At 40.9% G+C, this 18,417-nt stretch overlaps 1 protein-coding gene, 1 long non-coding RNA gene and 1 other non-coding gene across 4 annotated transcripts; all 3 read left to right on the forward strand.

The window, feature by feature from the left end:
* The first annotated feature begins 163 nt into the window (after window positions 1–163).
* Window positions 164–236, forward strand: trnar-ucg (transfer RNA arginine (anticodon UCG)). Its single transcript has one exon. It is a non-coding gene; the product is annotated as a tRNA-Arg (tRNA).
* Window positions 237–376: 140 nt separating this feature from the next.
* Window positions 377–3,524, forward strand: LOC110971931 (Golgi apparatus membrane protein TVP23 homolog A). Of its 2 annotated transcripts, none has more exons than XM_022222341.2 (7): window positions 377–508; window positions 642–724; window positions 1,879–2,023; window positions 2,100–2,189; window positions 2,594–2,722; window positions 2,800–2,928; window positions 3,016–3,524. In XM_022222341.2, the coding sequence occupies exons 1-7, from the start codon at window positions 506–508 to the stop codon at window positions 3,040–3,042; spliced, it is 606 nt and encodes a 201-aa protein (XP_022078033.1). In that variant the 5' UTR covers window positions 377–505; the 3' UTR covers window positions 3,043–3,524. The 2 variants fall into 2 exon arrangements, with proteins under 2 accessions (XP_022078033.1, XP_051808548.1); XM_051952588.1 differs by lacking the exon at window positions 377–508 and adding an exon at window positions 518–536.
* Window positions 3,525–6,945: 3,421 nt separating this feature from the next.
* On the forward strand, window positions 6,946–17,550 carry LOC110971930 (uncharacterized). The gene is made up of 4 exons (XR_007943845.1): window positions 6,946–7,115; window positions 8,550–8,775; window positions 10,739–11,045; window positions 16,966–17,550. It is a non-coding gene; the product is annotated as an uncharacterized LOC110971930 (long non-coding RNA).
* The last annotated feature ends 867 nt before the right edge of the window (window positions 17,551–18,417 follow it).

Raw genomic sequence — 18,417 nt, forward strand, 5'->3', positions numbered from 1 at the left:
ATAAACATTATGGTAGACCGGAGTGTGTTTTTGTAGAAACGAAACTGAAATTATACACAATTGTTTGCCTAAATACAAAACAAAAAAACACTACGAAATAAAAAATATATATATATGGGTGTCACTTAAAAAAGACAAATACGATGTCCTGTAGTATATCGTCGGCCGCGTGGCCTAATGGATAAGGCGTCTGACTTCGGATCAGAAGATTGCAGGTTCGAGTCCTGCCGCGGTCGAATGTTTTGTCAGTGTCCCTTCCAATCATTTGTATTTCTCTGCATTGTCTCTCAAAGCAAAATTTAAGCTAAATGTCTACCTGTGATACAATTCCCCGGTACAAGAAAACTCGCTTTGCTGGTTGTGATTCTAAGTATTTATCTGCCTCTCCAAATATAATTTTTTCCTCATGTGGATGTAAAGGAGGAGGCACAGTGTCGCTGTCGGTCTTATTTCACTGCAACACCTGCCTCATTCCAGCCCTTTGATGCAGCCACGCTTCTCCTAAATGGTAGCTTTGCCAAAGGATGATTTGTTTTGTGTGTGTCTCTATTGAAATATCTCATGTTTACCTGTATTTCATTGTATAAGATGACGTGGATTTTTTTAATGCTGCTGTGTTTTGTCGTGTTGCTTCTCATCAGACGATGGCGGATGACACTGAGGATGTTGAGCTGGACTTTGCAGCTGACGAGCAGGAGAGGGCGCGGAGAAGCGCAGTCATAAGGTGCATTGCAAGAGATTTTATCACATAATCTCAGTGGATTTTTTGTTGTTGTTGTTGCTTTAATTCAAGTAAAATTAGCATGGATTGCTCCCAGCTTTGTGCAGTTATTTACATCTAAATCAACTTCATAGGACAAGTATATGCAAAGGTTTGCACATTGAATGGTTTGTAATGTAGAACCTTTATATGTCACATTTATAGGAGTTTAGTGGCATAGTCAAGTTGCAGGATTTTCAGTGGCCATACAGACACCCCTTGCCTAATATTGCTCTTTAATCGTTTTCAAATAGCGGTGAAAGGAAACCAGGTGTCATTAAGCTTTTGGGAGCTCTCTTAATGACAGAATTTGCTTCAGCTTTGATAGTTTGAAATTTCCAATAGCAGCTGTTCAAATAGAAAAGCAGATATAATAAAATTTGATAAGCTGCCTTAAAAGAGAAGAAATAAGTTTAATATTCCTTAAATGTCATGATTTTTTTAAATGAACAAGGAGGATGATTTACAGCATCATACATTAAGGTAAACCGCAAATCTTCCTGGATGTGAAAGAAAAATCCTTTTCTAAGAGGGATTACACAATACTATAACTGCCAAAACCTGCAGTGAAGAAGAGGACTCTGGGCAAACATGGACATCAGTTCTTGACCAAAAAACACACAGAAGTGGACTTGAATATTATGGGAAAACATCGATAGGCCTGTGGACTCCTGTGTTATGAAGTAATGGGAGTACACTTGAACTTTTGTGAGTAATGGATCAGCAGAAATTGTCATTAAAAAAGGGCAATGCATGCATGACAAGAAGAACCCCATTCCACTGTTGGATATGGAGGTGGGTCCATTTGATTGTGGAGGTGTTTTTGTAAATTTGACCATGAACAAGAGGGAGAATGTGATGCCCTGAGTACATTTCCAGCAAGACAGTGATTCCAAATGTGCGTCCAAGTCATTTGAAATGTTGAAAATTTTTAAAGAGGGCAGCACAGAAACCAAATAATATTACTAAAAGTTTTAGGACATGAAGAACAGGGTAAGTTTTGTACAGGGTTAGAAAACAGACTTGCAGTGCAACAAAGCTGACCCTGCCTGCTCCAGTTTTTCCTCATTTTCATTGACATTTTAGGCTTCTCATTCACGGCTTCTCTCTGATTCCAGACACCCTCTGGCCTCCTTTTTCCACCTCTTCTTCAGAGTGGTGGCCATTGTTGTGTATCTGCTGTGTGACTGGATCAGCAAGAGCTTTGCGTCATGCTTTGTCCTCATCATCGCTCTGCTGTCTTTCGACTTCTGGTCTGTGAAGGTGAGGCGGCAAACAGATCTCCTATTCTGTCCCTCATGTGAGATTTGGTTGCTCATGGGTTGTGTTGTTGTTTCAGAATGTAACCGGGCGGCTGTTGGTGGGGCTTCGCTGGTGGAATCAGATCGATGAGGATGGAAGGAGCCTTTGGGTGTTTGAGGCCAAAAAAGTGAGATACTACTCTGACATTTTTAGTTTGAATGAGCAATTCTGGGGTATTATATTCCTTTTTTTTTTTTTTTGAAAGAAAAGCATATTTTTTCAATGAAGATGACATTAAATTAATGATAAATACAGTCCAGACATTGTTAATGTGGTAAATGACTTTTCTAGCTGGAAATTTTTAATGGAATATCTCCATAGGGGTACAGAGGAACATTTCCAGCAACCATCACTCCTGTGTTCTAATGCTACATTGTGTTAATTAATCGTGTTGAAAGGCTCATTGATGATTAGAAAACCCTTCTTATGTTAGCACATGAATAAAAGTGTGAGTTTTCATGGAAAACATGAAATCACCTGGGTGACCCCAAACTTTTGAACGGCAGTGTATGTATGCGTGTGTTTGTATAGGAGTCCCGGGGCAGTTACACTGGAACAGAGGCAGAAGCTAGAATATTTTGGCTTGGCCTGATCATCTGTCCTCTCATTTGGACATTCTTCTTCTTCACCTCCCTCTTCTCCCTGAAGATTAAATGGCTGGTAAGAGATACATGCATACATCGGCAGAGCTGCATCACATAATGTCAATCTTAAATGCATTTCTCCGTCTCCCTCAGTCACTGGTGGTCGCCAGTATTTCCCTCCAAGCTGCTAACCTCTACGGCTACCTTCGCTGCAAGGCGGGAGGGCAGGACGGCCAACCTCCAGACAAACGCTCTTTCTCAGGACAGCACCTCCTCCAGCGTGTGAGTGACTGATTGCATCATTTCGCTGTTGTGCAGCTAACATGCCACTGTTAATTAACATTCTAATGATAATTCCTCCTCTCGCAGCCAGACATCATCTTTGGGATTCTGTGAAGGTTACCTCCTGCACCTGTGCTGCACTTTGTGTGGAAGATAAAGATTCAGAGCTGCCTCATCCCCAGAATTTCCTGGAACTGCACCTTTACTTGACTAGCTTTGTGTCTTGTGCATGCCTTTGTTTCATGCTGTGGACTGTTTATTTCACACATCTGGCTATTATGTGCATAAAGGAGAAGTGCATTTTACACTTATTGCTGCTGGGTGACCTCCACATATCTGCAATTTATGAAACGAGTAAAAATTAAACAGATTTTAAACAGCCGTCTAAAATGCGTGATTGAAAATGTTCTGTAATTGTAAAACGAGAAATACTGTTTGATGAAAATGAACTGCAATCTGGAGGTTTTTGTACTTTAGGGTTCCACATAATGTACATATATAAATAAATGCGTAAAAGAGTGTGAAAACTAATAAACAGCCATAGCTAGAGATGTCCAATATTGGCTTCTTGGCCAGTAAACAATGTGCTGATATTGTCCAACTCTCAATTTCTGATTCTGATATCAACCAATATATGTGGGCTATTTAACTTATTTTAGGTAACATCATGTATCTTCTGTCATGGAATTCACTTTTCATGCCTAATTTTATTGTGATGATCCATTGGATGCATCCTCAAATGCAACAAGGCTTTCCCAATGTAAACAGTGTCTGTACAAAACAAGAAAACTACTTTAAGTTAAGCTATGGAAAAAATGCCATATTTTAAATTGTCTCAAACAACAGTCTCCCTCCCTCCCTCCCTCCCTCTATGAGTCCAGTAAATGCTACAAATCCAGGCATTATTTTATCAGTTTTCAAGCAAAAAAACCAAACAGATAGGGATATTGACTGATATTACATTTCTATGCCAATATCGGGCTGATAATATCGGTGAGCTGATATTATCGGACATCTGTAGTCATAACCCGTAAATGTCTGCAACAACAGGCTCCCTTGACTGATGATTGGATTGGTATTGTTTATAATATATACAAAATGGAAAGTTTAGCATATTATCTGAAACTCCGCAAAGATGTTTTTGCCAGTATACGGTTCAAGTGTATATATAGCTCCTAGAAAAGCAAATTTTATATGATATATATTAGGTTTTTAGCACAAATATACACCTTCCTCCCAGTTCTATGGTGTATATAGTTCTGTTGATGGTACCAGGATCACACACAAGTTATCAGATACTGAAGTGTTTGGCTTTTCTCTTTTTTCTACTTTTATTTCTTTATATGAAAGACAAGTGATAACAAGGAGCATGATCTTAGTGGGGTAATTCTGTTATTATTTTTTCTCTTCTGAAATGTCTTTACTGTTTCTTTTTCTTATTTTTCTTTGGATATCAATATAAAATAAATGTAAAAAAGAAAACTAAAAAAATAACTATTAATGAAATATCATTCAAACATAACCTACAATCCTGCAGTGATTGGTAATTTCACAACTTTTTAAAAACATTATTTTATTTTATTGCATGAGTTTTAGAAATATTGCTGTGAGCACCACAGGTTGCAATCTAACTCAAATGCATTTTTATTTCTGCTGAGATTCCAGACATAATTGTCTAATTTACACTTTCCAGGTGCAGCCAGTAACCAGTTTTAATACCCCAAGTCTGCTGCTGCTCTGTGCATAGGTCAAAATAGTTACTGAAAAAAATAAATGGTCATTAAAAACACTTGGAGGCTGTGTGCAAGCTGGAATGCAGAAGGAGTTGCAGTGAAATTAAATATTCAGAGAGGACCATTATGCCAATCTTGTGTCTTAAATTCTGCCAATATTTGCTGTAAACATGGCTACAAGACATGACATGCTGGGACTGGATCTGATGCATTATCACTGGTCCCAGTGTTTGCCACATTAAAGGCGCCCAGAAAAACATTTTCCTCCGACCGTACAGATTTGGAGGGAACTGTTCGTGCTCCTCTTGGCCCCTGATGTTAATTTCCCACACTTGCCACAAGCGCCTCAGAGCTCAAAGATCCTTTATTTGTCTGGAGAGCTCACACCAATTTGCAGCCTGTGGAGCCGAGTGAAGGCGCCAAATCCTTTTTTCTTGTGCATATCTTGTGGTAATGTCAAGAGGATAGCAAGCAACCAGTCATAAAATAAAACAGTAACACACAAGTGGTAGAATTTGATCACCACGACAATTTTTTGCTGCTTAAGACACAATGACAGTTATATTTTACACAGTTTAAACAGCTTGATCTTTAACTGTAGGCTTAACTAGAGTCTGAATTTCAGCAAAGAAGAGACATGAGACAAAATCTGTCAAATGGATTACAGATTATGAATAATAAATCAATTTTAGTTTTTTTTTTTTTTTAAGAGTTCTTCTGCTGCTGAAATACATTAAAACCAAGACAGAAGTTTCAGTCTTAACTTCAGAGACAGCATCAGGAGGACAGGAGTCTCTTTATTCTTATGGGTGTTTCATGTTTTTTTCAACCACCATCGAGACACCATTAAAGTTAGCGACTAAATTGATCTTAAGGTGAAGTTATTTTGTCAACTACTGAAATAGGGCTTCTTCTCCTGCATTGTTCAGTCCTATCCATTGTTATAATTACTATTACTGAACAAAAATGCAAAGACAGCATGTAATAGTTCAGTAAATTGTATTTGTTCCAACACAAAGCATGTCTACAGCAGAATGGACGCCATGAAACAAACAAGTATAGTGGTAATGATAATGGACAGACAGTGAATGGGGAAGTTCTACGTCATACAACTGTGACACAAAATTGTGCTTCTAAGGTTGTCCACACTGTTTGTCTGAAGTTGTCCCATTATTCCTGAGCGTCTGGCGAAGTTGGCGGACATGTTGGGGAAAAGAACCACATGTCCACCCAGAGCATCATGTGACAGATTGCCTGTCGTACCGTGTTGTCTGAAATGATGTCTTCGTGAAAGTTGTTGGAGTTGTGCACATTTAAGTACCTTAACAAGTCATAACTGACATGCCGTCATCCTGCACGCCAACCGCCCTCTCTCATCCTGTCGTCTGTGGCATCACGTCATTTCAATAAAGCTGCATTTTTAACACGACATTTCATAGTGAGAGGTTAAAGGAGTGTCTGGTCACGCTATCTGATCATTGTAGTTTAACCTTTTGATGAGCAGTGTGGGTCAGGAAATATCCATTTTTCATTGGATTTGGGTCCTTTTTTACACATTTTGTGCATCAAAGGGTTAAAGGCACACTTGACTAGACCGTGAATAAACTTAGAGACCAAAGAGGAGGACTAAGAACTAATAAGCTGCATCTGATGCACAGAAAATGGTTGTGCAATGCATTGGTACATTTTTTTTAATACACATGTTGCATATATTCTGAGACTTTTCCATAGGTTTATGTATTTTTTCTATTTTATGTGATACCGGTTAATGTTTGCACAGTACTTTATAGATTTTCTACATTTTTGCACATGGCACATTTTCTGTACTGTATATGTTGCATGCCAAAAGTAGTTTCTGTATGCCTGTAAATGCTTGCTTTGCTGTAAATGTTAGATGTGGGTTCTTGACTGTGATTCTAACTGCTCTAAAAAAAAAGTAATTTCCCGCAAAGGTTAAATTAAGTATCCATCTATCTATTCATATCACACCTCAGAAACTTTTTTTTTGGCTAAACTCAATCAAATTAGCTTTTAAACTTTCTCTCTCTAAGCCAAAATGAAGATTATTGGCACTTTTTTAAATCATGGTACTAATAGTGTAGGCTGGAGTGAAGCTCTTTAACAAAAAGCGGGAGAAAACAGTGAGGAGTGAGAGGTCTTAATACGCTCGGACGCTCTTCGGTGCCGGCGGACGCTCTGATTGGTCAATCCGCCTCCCTGCTCCTGGTATGACGTCAGTGCGGGAGCGGGTTGTCAGACAGTGGAGGAAGCGCGCAGGCTGGAGGAGAGACAGAAGCCGGAGGACCGAGGACCAAACCGGACCCATCTGAGAGCTGCGGAGCTGCGAGTCCACAAGGGCCCGATGTAGACGCAGAGAACAAATCATCTGGAAAATTCTGCAGCACCTAAAGTTGGGGACATTTGCCTCCAGAGTTTGCTTTGCTTCTGAAACAGGTAAGAAAACGCCTCTGGAAATAGACAACATCTGCACGTACAGCATCACATTTTTTTAATACCAGCTTTGAATCTGCTCAAATGCCATGTCCATGTGTCTAATACAAAAACAAAAAATGTAAGGACAATAATGATGTTTTGTTTAGCTTTTTACGCAAGAAAACATATTATTTAACCACCACAAACGCCCTTGTGTTTCATTCAAATGAAGCATACAGGCGGTGTGATCTTTAAACACACACACACACACACAGACACACACACACTCACAAAAACCCCTTGTTCCATAAAGTACCACAATGTTACAGGCAAACTGCACTCCTCTGCCTGTTAAAATGATCAGGAGAAAATTGGTTTTTGTAACAGCTTATGCGGATAATCCTTGTGATGTGAAATAGTCTAGTTTTAGAAGAAGTAGGCCAATCACAACTCTCATTAAAAGTAGGGATTCGTTGTCCCCAGGAGCACTAAAGAGCCAAGAGCAAATTAAAGCTTGTTAAACCCCAGCTCAATTTAGATTTAGAAGATTTTTTAACGTAAAAAAAAGCAAAGAAAAGAAGAAAAGTCAGCTGTTGTTCTTGGAGCATCGTTTAGCCTCAGTGTCAGGTTCATGGTCATAGTTTGGACACATGATCATTCAGTGACACAAAACAGGCTCTTATGAATAAACGTCTAGTTTGTGTGAATATTTGTGTTTAATTCTTGCATTTTTATGCTATTATAACAACAAGGCAAGTTTTCATGATTGTAAAATGCCGTCAGTGATTTGTTGAAAGTGCCAAGATGTCGTTAATTCATTAAATCATCAGTACTTAGTAATAATGTTGCACTGATGTGTTTTTATTTTTTTTAAAGGAGCTTTGGTGTTACGTATTAGCCCAGCTGAATATCCTACAAATGAACTGTTAAGTGTTTTGTCCAAAGTGATAAGTCATTCTCGGTGCATGTGGAGATTTTCGTGCGTAAAATGTCATTTCAAACGAGTTAAACTCGATTTTTAAAGCCGAAAAGAGCACATATTTCCAGTGGTGTCCATTTGTTACTAAAATTCAGCAAAGTGTTAAAAATAATATTAATAATAAATACAAAATGTTCTATTTTTTAGCTACAGTATATCCAAATATTCGAAAATTTTATTCTGTACATGAAAAGTATAATTAGGTCAGCGTAATATCAGCATTCAGTAGGCCTTCAACCAGGCAGCTTATTTCACGACATGGATATCTGACGCTTGAACGTCTTAAATACATAATAATCAAATGCAGCTGATCCAAGTCCTCTTAACGTGCCCTTTTACGCATCTGTTATCCGCCATCATCTCAGTTGTTTCGCTTTTTTAATTGAAAAAAAAAACAGGAACTAGGTGCGCAAAATGAGCTGGGAACGTGTTTGGAAATATTTCAGGCCTTCTAATGCAGCTTCACCTCCTTCTAGATCACTCCAGCATCATGTCGGGCTACAGGATGACAGAGAGTGTGTGTGTGAGAGAGAGGAGGTCTGTTTTTGTCTTTGGTTATCTAGCTGTATGAGTGTTAAATACCTGTCATAAAGCTAGATAACCGAAAGTAGAAATGGCTTCCGTAACGATGTTTTCATGCCCCGAAAAGAAAAGAAGGGACCCAGCAAAGGTGGATTTTTGACGGAATTTCGCCCCAGAAAGGTAAGAAAGTTTTAATTGGAGTGTAGTTATTATATTAATATATAAATAATCGCAAATATAGAAACGTAGATTTGCTAAAGTGGAGAAGGATATTTTTTAATCTTGCATATACTTCAGTATTAAGTTCTTTACTCTTATAATAAAAAAAGTACACACATTTACACTCCTTTTAATAGTTTCAGAGCTTCTTTTGGCAGAATATGTCAGATTTACACATAATGCATCATCCTGTTGGTTATGTCATGAAGGATTCTTTACTCCCCCTTTACAATGCTGTATGTTGGGGTTTTTAAACTCTCTTTGTGTGTAAAAACAACCAGAAGTTCAAATAAAAGTATCCTAGCATCCCATTCAGCACTCCAGGCCCGGAATCCCTTTCTTTGGCCTTCATCTCACTTCAGTGTGTTTTGAGGAGCTTTATGAATCGACTGAGAGCCCACAGTCGGAAATTGGCCCCGTTTTAGGGTGTTTAGGGTCCATTCAGGTCCTCTGCAACGTGGTGCTGACTATTAAACAGGCCGCCCAGTATGGCTGGAGGAGACCAGTGTAAAACTTCCTCCACGTCAAGGGCCTCAAAATCGAGTCTTTGGATGTAGTGGATGCAGAATATCTCTTTTACTGTGTGAAATAAAGTACATTTTGCAAGCAGGGAGGTAATATGGAATCCCCACAGGCCTTTTTGGCTTGTCATGCCAGAAGAGTCATAGACAAACTCTGTTCAATTCAAATACCACATGAAGAGGTTAACAATGAGAAAGCATCCCCAAGACCAGGACCTCTGAAACTGAAGCTAATTCAGTTTTTATTTTATTATTTACCAGAGCTTTTAGTTCAAGTGTCTTCTGTGCAAACAGCCCATCTGCTGTTGCACATTCAGCGAGTGAAATAACAGTAAGTATTTCACCCATTTTCTCGAGGTCCTTCAGGATTCTTCTCGAGGATCCCTGGAGGTGACTGCTTTGGTACACACTCACAGCCCAGTCTGTGCTCATATAGCCTCAATTTGTATTTTTTTTCACTCTACAGCCTACAGTGTAAATCAGTGTAAAGTGTGTTTTGGAACAGTTTTTTATTTATTTTTTCAGAGAAAGCTCAATTTTGATTATGAGTTTGTTTAGATGGAAGAATGGGGAAGCTAATGATGCAGCTGAGTGGTGTAGCACCCTACACACACACACACACACACACACTGGGTTTAAAAAAAAATACGCTTGGCGTCTGCATTTAAAGCTGTAGCGAATCCTGGAGTCTTTGGGCTACATTGTGTCTTGCCTCAATGAGAAGGCCAAGGCCATCCTGTAGACAGGAGCTGAACTTTTCAACTTGGTACTTCAGCGCTGTGCGGTGCATATGCTCAGCCCGGAGAATGCCACTAAAGCCTAAAGAGCACCAAAGTGAGATGAGTTTTCATTCACTCTGTTAACTACCTATTGCAGTAGAGCTTGCTGTCAACCCGGGCTAATTGCTTCGTTTCACAGTGAGATATTGGATATGTGAAAAGGCCGTGGTCCAAGTCTTTTCCAGAGCTTTCCCTGTTATAGGTAGCGTGTGAACATGGTGTGCCTCCTTAATGAATGGGAGTAAAAACACTCGAGGCTTTCTTGTATGTCCAATGCATCCTTGATTTAACCTTTGTACTTCTGTGATGTGAGGGACTCTTTTGGTGCTTCTTTTTTTGCAGCAGAATAAACACACTCATGACCTGAAAAACACAAATATGACAAGCTTGAATTGCTCCTTGAGGAAGGATAGCTGGTGGTCGGAGCTTGAAAAAGTTTTGATAAGCATCTGATTTACCACATCTCAGTGCATGTGTCCAGTGTGTGTTTAAAGAAAAACACGACCAGTAGCGTCTTTAAAAACCCACAATCCAATGATGTGCTCAGCTGCAGTGATACGTTGAAATGTAGGATGTGGTTTTTAATCGTCTGTCTTCTCTCTTCTGCTCTTCTTCTTCTTACAGTCTTCCGATTAGCACTGAAAGATCTGGGATTCCTGAAAAGAGGCATCATTAAAAGAAACCGAGGAGAGAGAGGAGGGAAAAACGGTCTGTCCGGAATTGCTGCCTCCTCCTCCTCCTCCTTCCTCCCACCCTCACCCTTTTTACCCAGGAGCCTCTGATGCCATCTGTACTGCCAATGGAGACACTTTGCCTGTGCCAGGAGGCGGACAAAGACCCTGCCGGATCCCTGGAGTAACGGGTGCGCTCAGAGGAGCCATCTTGGGAGACGTTTGCCGCGACACCTAAAATGGCTGGGCTGGCATACGAGGTGAGCTGCATCATGGCTTTTTCTGTTGGGTACCAGTGGTGGAGGTGGTGGTGACCAGGAGGTGGGGGAGTGTGTGTGATGGGGGGAAGGGAAAGGGAGGAAGGAAGAGGGAGAGAAGAAGAAGAGTTTCCCCATTTCCTCCACAGTCACACATGGCCTCTCCCTTTTCTCTTCCATCTTCTGCTCCTGCTAATTAGTAGTTAAGGGGTGATGCGAGGGAGGGTGCTGGGTGAGGAAGGGTGATGGTGGTTGGTGGTAGTGGGGGGAGGGAGGCTGGGTAGCAAACAAAATTAATGAGCTGGCACTGGTTGAAGGAAAGCTGCCATCCTCTTGTCATGGTGCTTCTTTACTCCCTGATGCACACCAGGCAGCGATTCTACGTCGTGTTTCCACCTGACAAACCTCAAGCGAGTAATTCATGCAAAACCGCTTTTGTTTGCGAAATTTGCATCATGATATTTTAGAACAGTATGTTTCTTAATGTGCCGAAAATCTCGGGTGGATTTCGTCGAGGAGGGAGGATAATTTCCCATTTGGGTAATCACATGGTTGTTTTTTTTTAAAACCGTTATGATGTTACATTCAATTTAGTGTATAAACAAAATACATTTGGTTCCCTGTTCCTCATTCACAGTCTGTTCTTGTGTGTGTGCATACATACATGTCTTTGTGTAGGTGTGTTTTATGCCACAGTAAATGTCCATTTTTCCTCTCCCTAAACCTACTTAGTCTTGCACAGATAACCTCGACAAATTTTCTGTTGGATCTCATATATTTTTAAGCATTTACTCTCAGCCATTGTGGTGTAATTGTGCTGCTACACACGCTAAAAATGTCACACGCCACTAATGTAAAATGCCACATTCTTCCAAAATCTGACAAGGGCGAAATGACAAATATCAACGCTCCAAATCTGTACCAGCTTCCCGCCTGCAACCTTTCACACGCAGACACACAGATCCTGAGAACCGTCCTGATCGTGCCGTGGAGCTGCCCTGAACCCCCCGGTGACTCCGACACAAACCTGAAGCAGAAAAGAGGGACACGTGAGCATGTGTGTCCAGGGCCAACATGTGCAGCTGCACTGCTTGTGTGTTAATGAACAGCGCCGTGCGTTTTCACATTATCATTCAGCCCCGTTCTCTCTCTCACTCTCTCTCTCCCCCCTCAATAGCAGCCCCCCGACAGCCCCCCACCCCCACCCCATCCATTCCCCTTCGAAAAGCCTGCTTTCCCACTATTGTGGGAACTGGTGGTGCGACGGGCCCGGGCTGGGGGGCAGGGTGGGAAAGACCCTCCAGACTAGACATGAGCAGATGCCTGAGACATTAGACTGTCGTGCAGATCACCGGGGTCGGGGCGAGCCACTGAGTTTTAATGTGTGTGCAAGTGTACGTGTGTTTGATATGTGTGCGATGGTGGCGCTGGTGGTGGGGGGTTGTCGTCCGGGCCCTGGAGTGCCACCTGACTGTTCATTAGTCTATTTACCCTCCTCTGCATGTCTGAGCGACATGGAGATGCTGTGTTTTCGCCTAAATGAGAGGGATTTCCCAGGCATTAGAGATGCATTCATACATGCTGTGCATATAGAAGCTCAGGCCTCTATCACACCGCGGTTGTTGCATCGATATTTCACATTTTTAATATCAAGAACCACATTGAAATCTTTGCAGCGTGCCGTTCATCCGACTCCTTTATTTGATCTCAATTTACCATCTGACTCGTCACTGCAAACACAATCTACACGTTCGTATCACTCTCAGAAAAACAGGCCTCCCGAAAATCCCACAAGACAATTGGTGGCTCACCAAAAATCACCGCAAATGACTCAGCTAAGGCGATGGGTGTGCCCTGAGAAGCTGAATGATGTAACCTGCGGATAATGATTATTAATGAGCCTCATACTGTACGTGTGCCTCCACGAGATGTGTAAGGCATGTGCAGCACCACATGTCAAAAGATTATTCCCTCTCTTTATTCATATAAAAGACTCAGAGCTGTCTTTATAATTGCGTTTGCGCTGCTCATCTGTGATATACAGCGGATTGCTTCAGGCAGATTTGACAGAAAAGAGAAAGCAGGGCGAAGTCAAGAAATTAATCTTGGAGATACTATGGCTTCGTTTTCTGTTGCAGATCTCCACGGTACATTAGTGGAAAACAGAGGGGGCGGGGAGGGGGGAAACGGTGAGATTGTTGCTCGCGAGAAGGTAAAACTGGAGAAAGGGTTAAAGATAATGGAGTCAAATGTAAACGCGTATGTAAAGGAGGCGGCAGGTGTAGCACAGGGGCAGCCATGTTTGAGCCACCAGCGTGATCTCTGCTGTTTGCTGATGACGTTAGCTCATGCTAGCATGTGCCACGCTAAAGCAGCTGCAAGGAGCCGGGCATGGAGGACTGGCGCGTGTGTGTGTGTGTGTGTGTGTGTGTGTGTGTGTTTGAAAGAGTAAGGGGGGAGGTCGGCACACAACTGTACGTGATAGCTGCAGCAGTCGACACAGGCAGCATGGTCGAAGAGAGGCGGTGACTGAAGCAAATTTGTCAGGAAAATGTATTCGAGCTCACTACGGCTTGCCACGAGAGCAATCGCTTCCTCTAGTATTTGGAGGGTGTAAAAATGAGCGACATGCACAAATGCACACAGAATATTTCTTCGTCTAATGATTACTGAGAGCTGTAATTCTCTCTAAATGCAGTACGGTGGGGGAAGTAGCATGAAGTGATTGCAAATGAGCAAAAAAGAAAGGTGTGTGTGTGTGTGGGGGGAAACAAATTTAAATATGCTGTCATCTTGATTTTCATAATACGTGGTGTCTTCTAAACACTTGGTAAAAACTGCTTAAGTGTTCGCTCTTAATCTGCCCCGAAACAAAAGCGTTTTCAATCAAGATGGTCTGAAACCGAGGCGGCTGCAGGGAGAGGTCAGCAGCTTTGACACCGTGTCAGGAGGATTTAGGATGTGAACGTCCCTGAGTCTTCCTCTGCTCGCTGCAGATACCGTTACTCAAATATTCATTCCTCCATTCCTTCTACTTGTACATAACTTTAAATTTGACAGAAAAATGTATTTCCCCTGAAGAAAATGGCAGAATAGAGATGATTACCTCCCCCTTTCTTTCTCTCCTCTGTTATTCATTATTAACTATGTATTGCTTTTGCTATGTGGGATTTTCAGTGGAGGGGAATTATAATGTATGACATGATGAAGTGACAGTAGCCGGCGCTCACTTCCCATTCTGTGTGGGTGCAGCAGCGTAGCCATAGTAGCGATAAAATGTTAATACCATATAGCTCCTGGGTTACCTCCTCACTATGTGTGGACACTATTAATGTTTTAACGGCTCTGCTGTGGTATATAAAGCCCGGCTCACCGGCCGCCCATAGTCTTGGATCAGGTCCAATGTGGGTCAAGCGAGGCTCATTGGGGCTCTTTAATGCAACTTTGGCCGAGACTAATCTAGCACAAAGCCCAACGTTAAGTATCTTAGAGAAAGATGGAGAGAAGTTTCTACATCCCAGGCTTTTCAGATTACGTCTGTTGGCCGTGGCATCCCTGAGTCAGGGTCCTGTGTGCTCCAATGAAAGTGGAGGGAGAATTAGGTGACTGAGCCTTTAATACAGCGGCCCTTTGCAATCATATCAGGAGATGAGGTTCGAGGGTGACTAGAATTAGGGCTGAATCCTTAGCATGACCTCTTTTTTTGTGCGCATGTTATTTTATTCCATGCTGTGTGAAACGCAGTAAAAAGTTCACACTACATTGGATGCACGACTCCACCGCTGTGTCAGAAATCAAGTTCAAGTTCATGGGTGCGGTGGCTCCGTCTGCGGCCGGTCAGGGAGTTGAGAGCGTCTGCGGCCACCCCGGAGTACAAGAAGAAGAGGAGGTGGGTGGGTGTGGGGGTACATAGCCTTTGACCTCCGTTAAGGTTGCTATGGGAAAGAGGCCAGTCGGCTCAGTAATGTAAGGCTGAAAAGGCCGAACTGTCAGAGCTGTCCAGCAGACATCAACCCCCCACGACACGCACACACAAGCGCCAAGCCATTCACACACACTCACAGATGGCACGGGCCAGCTTGGGAATGTTAGCGGCGAGAGGGAACGCTTTATGTTCATCAGACACTGTGATAATTCATCCAACCTATAGAGCTGCACAGTCTACACCTCTTCCTTGGAGCACATTCTGTTGGGCTGCTTCTGTCTCATTTTTCAGCCTCATCCTGCACATCTGAACACCCATTGTGTGTGTGTGTGTGTGTGTGTGTGTGTGTGTGTGTGTGTGTGTGTGTGTGTGTGTGTGTGTGTGTGGGACACCTAATCTACAATGACTGCGATAAAACACCTGTGAGAAAGGAAAATATGTTCTTTCATTGCAAGTAGAGCTTTTGTCCTTTTTTTTTGGAAGCTTTTCAAAGAAAAATTTGCTTCGTTTCCTAAAAGAGAACTCAAGTTTTTCTCAGAATACTTATTTTATGACACAATCAAAAGAAGCAAAAATTTAAAAAACAAACATTTTTACTAAGCAACAACGTGTTTGTTGTGATGTAGTATAATTACACAGCAAGGAGACCAAAACTGTCTCATACTTTGTGTTCCTGTGTATGTAGAGATCTTTATAAATTGACAGTATGTATATAATTTTTAAAAAATATACCAAATATCCCTTTTTAGAGCAAATTTCACATTTTCTATTGTAATCTGTGTTGAAAAATGCACATGTAGATAATAACAATTAATTATGGTGAGCACCAGCCTCTGTTCTTGTGTTATCTTTCCTGTTATTGATCTTTTCTGGATAAACTACACGGGTTAACATTCAGATAAAATAATCTGCTCCATCAGTGAGCCACATATATCCGTGTCTGCTCATTTCACGTGGTCAGCGTTTGATGTTTGAGTGACTGCGTGTCAGAGTGGGCATGCAAATCCACTGATTGTAATACGTGCATGTTCCGTGCCCCCTCTGTAAACGTGTGCGAGTGTGGCCTCATTTAAGGTTGCATTCATTCAGGGGAGGGGTCTCGCGAATAAAAGAGCGCGTATTTGCATACGCTGCATGCTGTCTGCAGAGAGGGAGCAGTCAAAAAAAGATATCAGAGGTGGACAAAGAGAACGAGGACAAATCCTTCATTGTGGGCTTGGTGGGAGAAAGGGCTCATCTGAATTGGGGAGTGGGTGAAAATTGACAGAGAAAGAGTTCGGGCTGGTTCCCTGTGGGGATAAAAGCCTTAAGATCCCTCCATCCATACAGCCTGAAAATGGAAGAGAAGAACAACATGCAGAGCACAGGGGCCTTTTTTTTTTCTTTTTTTTTACAGTGCATGAAAAGGAAGTTTGTTTTTCTGAAACACTGCTTACAATTTGTGATGTAGAAAATTAAAAATCATCCACAACAACAAATTCACTATTGCCAAAACACACTCTGGAGTAACCGGAGAGCTTAGGTCTGCAGAGTCCTTATTGACTTTTATATTGTTCTTGAAGCATGGCTCCACAGACTCGCTTTTATATGACTTTTATGTGGGAAGTTAGTCACCCTTTTTATGTGCTGTTTTACCCGTTGGCCCTTTGTTTGCTTTTTTTGCTTTTAATTTCTTTTATTGCAAATGTTTGCTGTTTTTAATGACTGCTCAGCACTTTGCCAGCTCTAAAAATGATTTTCTAATAAAGCCTTTAATTATTATCATGAACACTGCATGTACCAGTGCTGGGCAAAGTCAATTTACTTTTATGTTCTACTGTCAATCCCTAAACAGAATGTATTTTATGATATCTTCACAATTTCCTTTTCTTTTTTTCATTCTTCCCTTCCTCTCAGAAATGTGAAAAATTACAACTTCCATGCAGAGTGGACCAGTTTATGGAGCCAAGTTTGATTCTCATGCTAATGATTCCCTCCATTCTTTTTTTTTCTCCTCAGGATGGGACAGAAACTGTGAGCATCTCTTCACTCTGAAGGAACCTTTGGCACAAAGACAACATGGAGCCGACTCGACGAAATGTCGTCATCAGATTGTCGGGACTTTCTGAGAGATTATCAGTCAAATAAACACTGCAAGATGATGTAGAAAAACGACACTGTGAATTGTACAGGATGTGTCTGATACTGTAATGATGACATGATGTTTTAAATGTTGCAAATGTAAAAGTATTAAATTCTCCTACTTATTTAGCCCTCTGGAATGTACTGTACATTTTCATCGCTGATGATTGTTTTAATTATTTTTTAATTAATTAATTTAACAGTTTTTTTCTGTTGTATTATAGTTAAAAATGCAATATGAGTTAAATTTATATAAATGTATTGCAGCTGTCTTTATAAATAAAAAAATGTTTTATTTTTTAAAATTCTCTGTTAAAAAAAACCTTCTTGTTTTGACCAATGAGGCACTTTATTTTGTGATATTTGATGGGATGATGTTTAATGCCCTCAAATGTCTTACATTATGAGCAGAGTTTTATTTTGAAATTTTCAAAAAAAAATAAAGAGGTTTAAAATGCACAATGTCGTGTGTTTAGCAATCGGGAGCTCTCTTTTCTGGCTTTTTCCTGTTGTTTTTCTTTTTTTCATTAGATTCACATGGGAATGCTGATGAGCAAATGTTTGAGTTACTCCATATTAACTTTTAATTTGAAGGAATAAGAAAAGTTCATCAGCGGAAAAAACTCAGAGGACAAAAATGACCCTGACCGCTTTTAAAATATAAAATAATCCCCTTTCCCCCTATACCCTTCATATTTTATTAATCAAGGAAAAGTAAACGAGTATTTTTTAATTATATATTTTTACATCTGCACATTTGGCGGATTTTAAGCAGAGCCTTGTGAATAACCAACATAATAAAATAAATAAATTCACAATCATTTGAATAATCTGTGTTGAAACGACTCGTAGGTTTCGGTTCGTTGTTTACTTGAGCTCAACCAAACGTGTCAGTGACCGTCAGGGCCCAGTTCCGACCATTAATCAGGTTTTTCGGGGATTACAGGCCGTCAATCAGTGTCCGACTGATGTATGTCCGGAGTGAAACAACAGATGGACATGCGCGGGGTCAACAGGGGATTATTCCGACTCTTTGTATGGAGACAAGCAAAGCGCTTAGAGGTGACAGAAAAACACAGACACGTCCATTAGTCACAACACAATTCAGTCATTTCCTCTCTGAAAACAATGAATGTAACGAGGCTGGATAGAAAAAGCAGGAAGTCACGGTGTTTTCTCAATAAATCGTTCATTCACTACATTTTTGCCAGCTCAGTTATGGCATATTTAGAAAAAAAAAAACAGAACAATGTGCTGGCAGGGAATCCCTTAATGCAGTATTTTATTCTGTTACAATAACCAAACACAACATGGTTAAAAAAAGAGACA

The sequence above is a fragment of the Acanthochromis polyacanthus genome, chromosome 8, assembly GCF_021347895.1.
Source record: "Acanthochromis polyacanthus isolate Apoly-LR-REF ecotype Palm Island chromosome 8, KAUST_Apoly_ChrSc, whole genome shotgun sequence".
NCBI classification, from domain to species: Eukaryota; Metazoa; Chordata; class Actinopteri; family Pomacentridae; genus Acanthochromis; species Acanthochromis polyacanthus.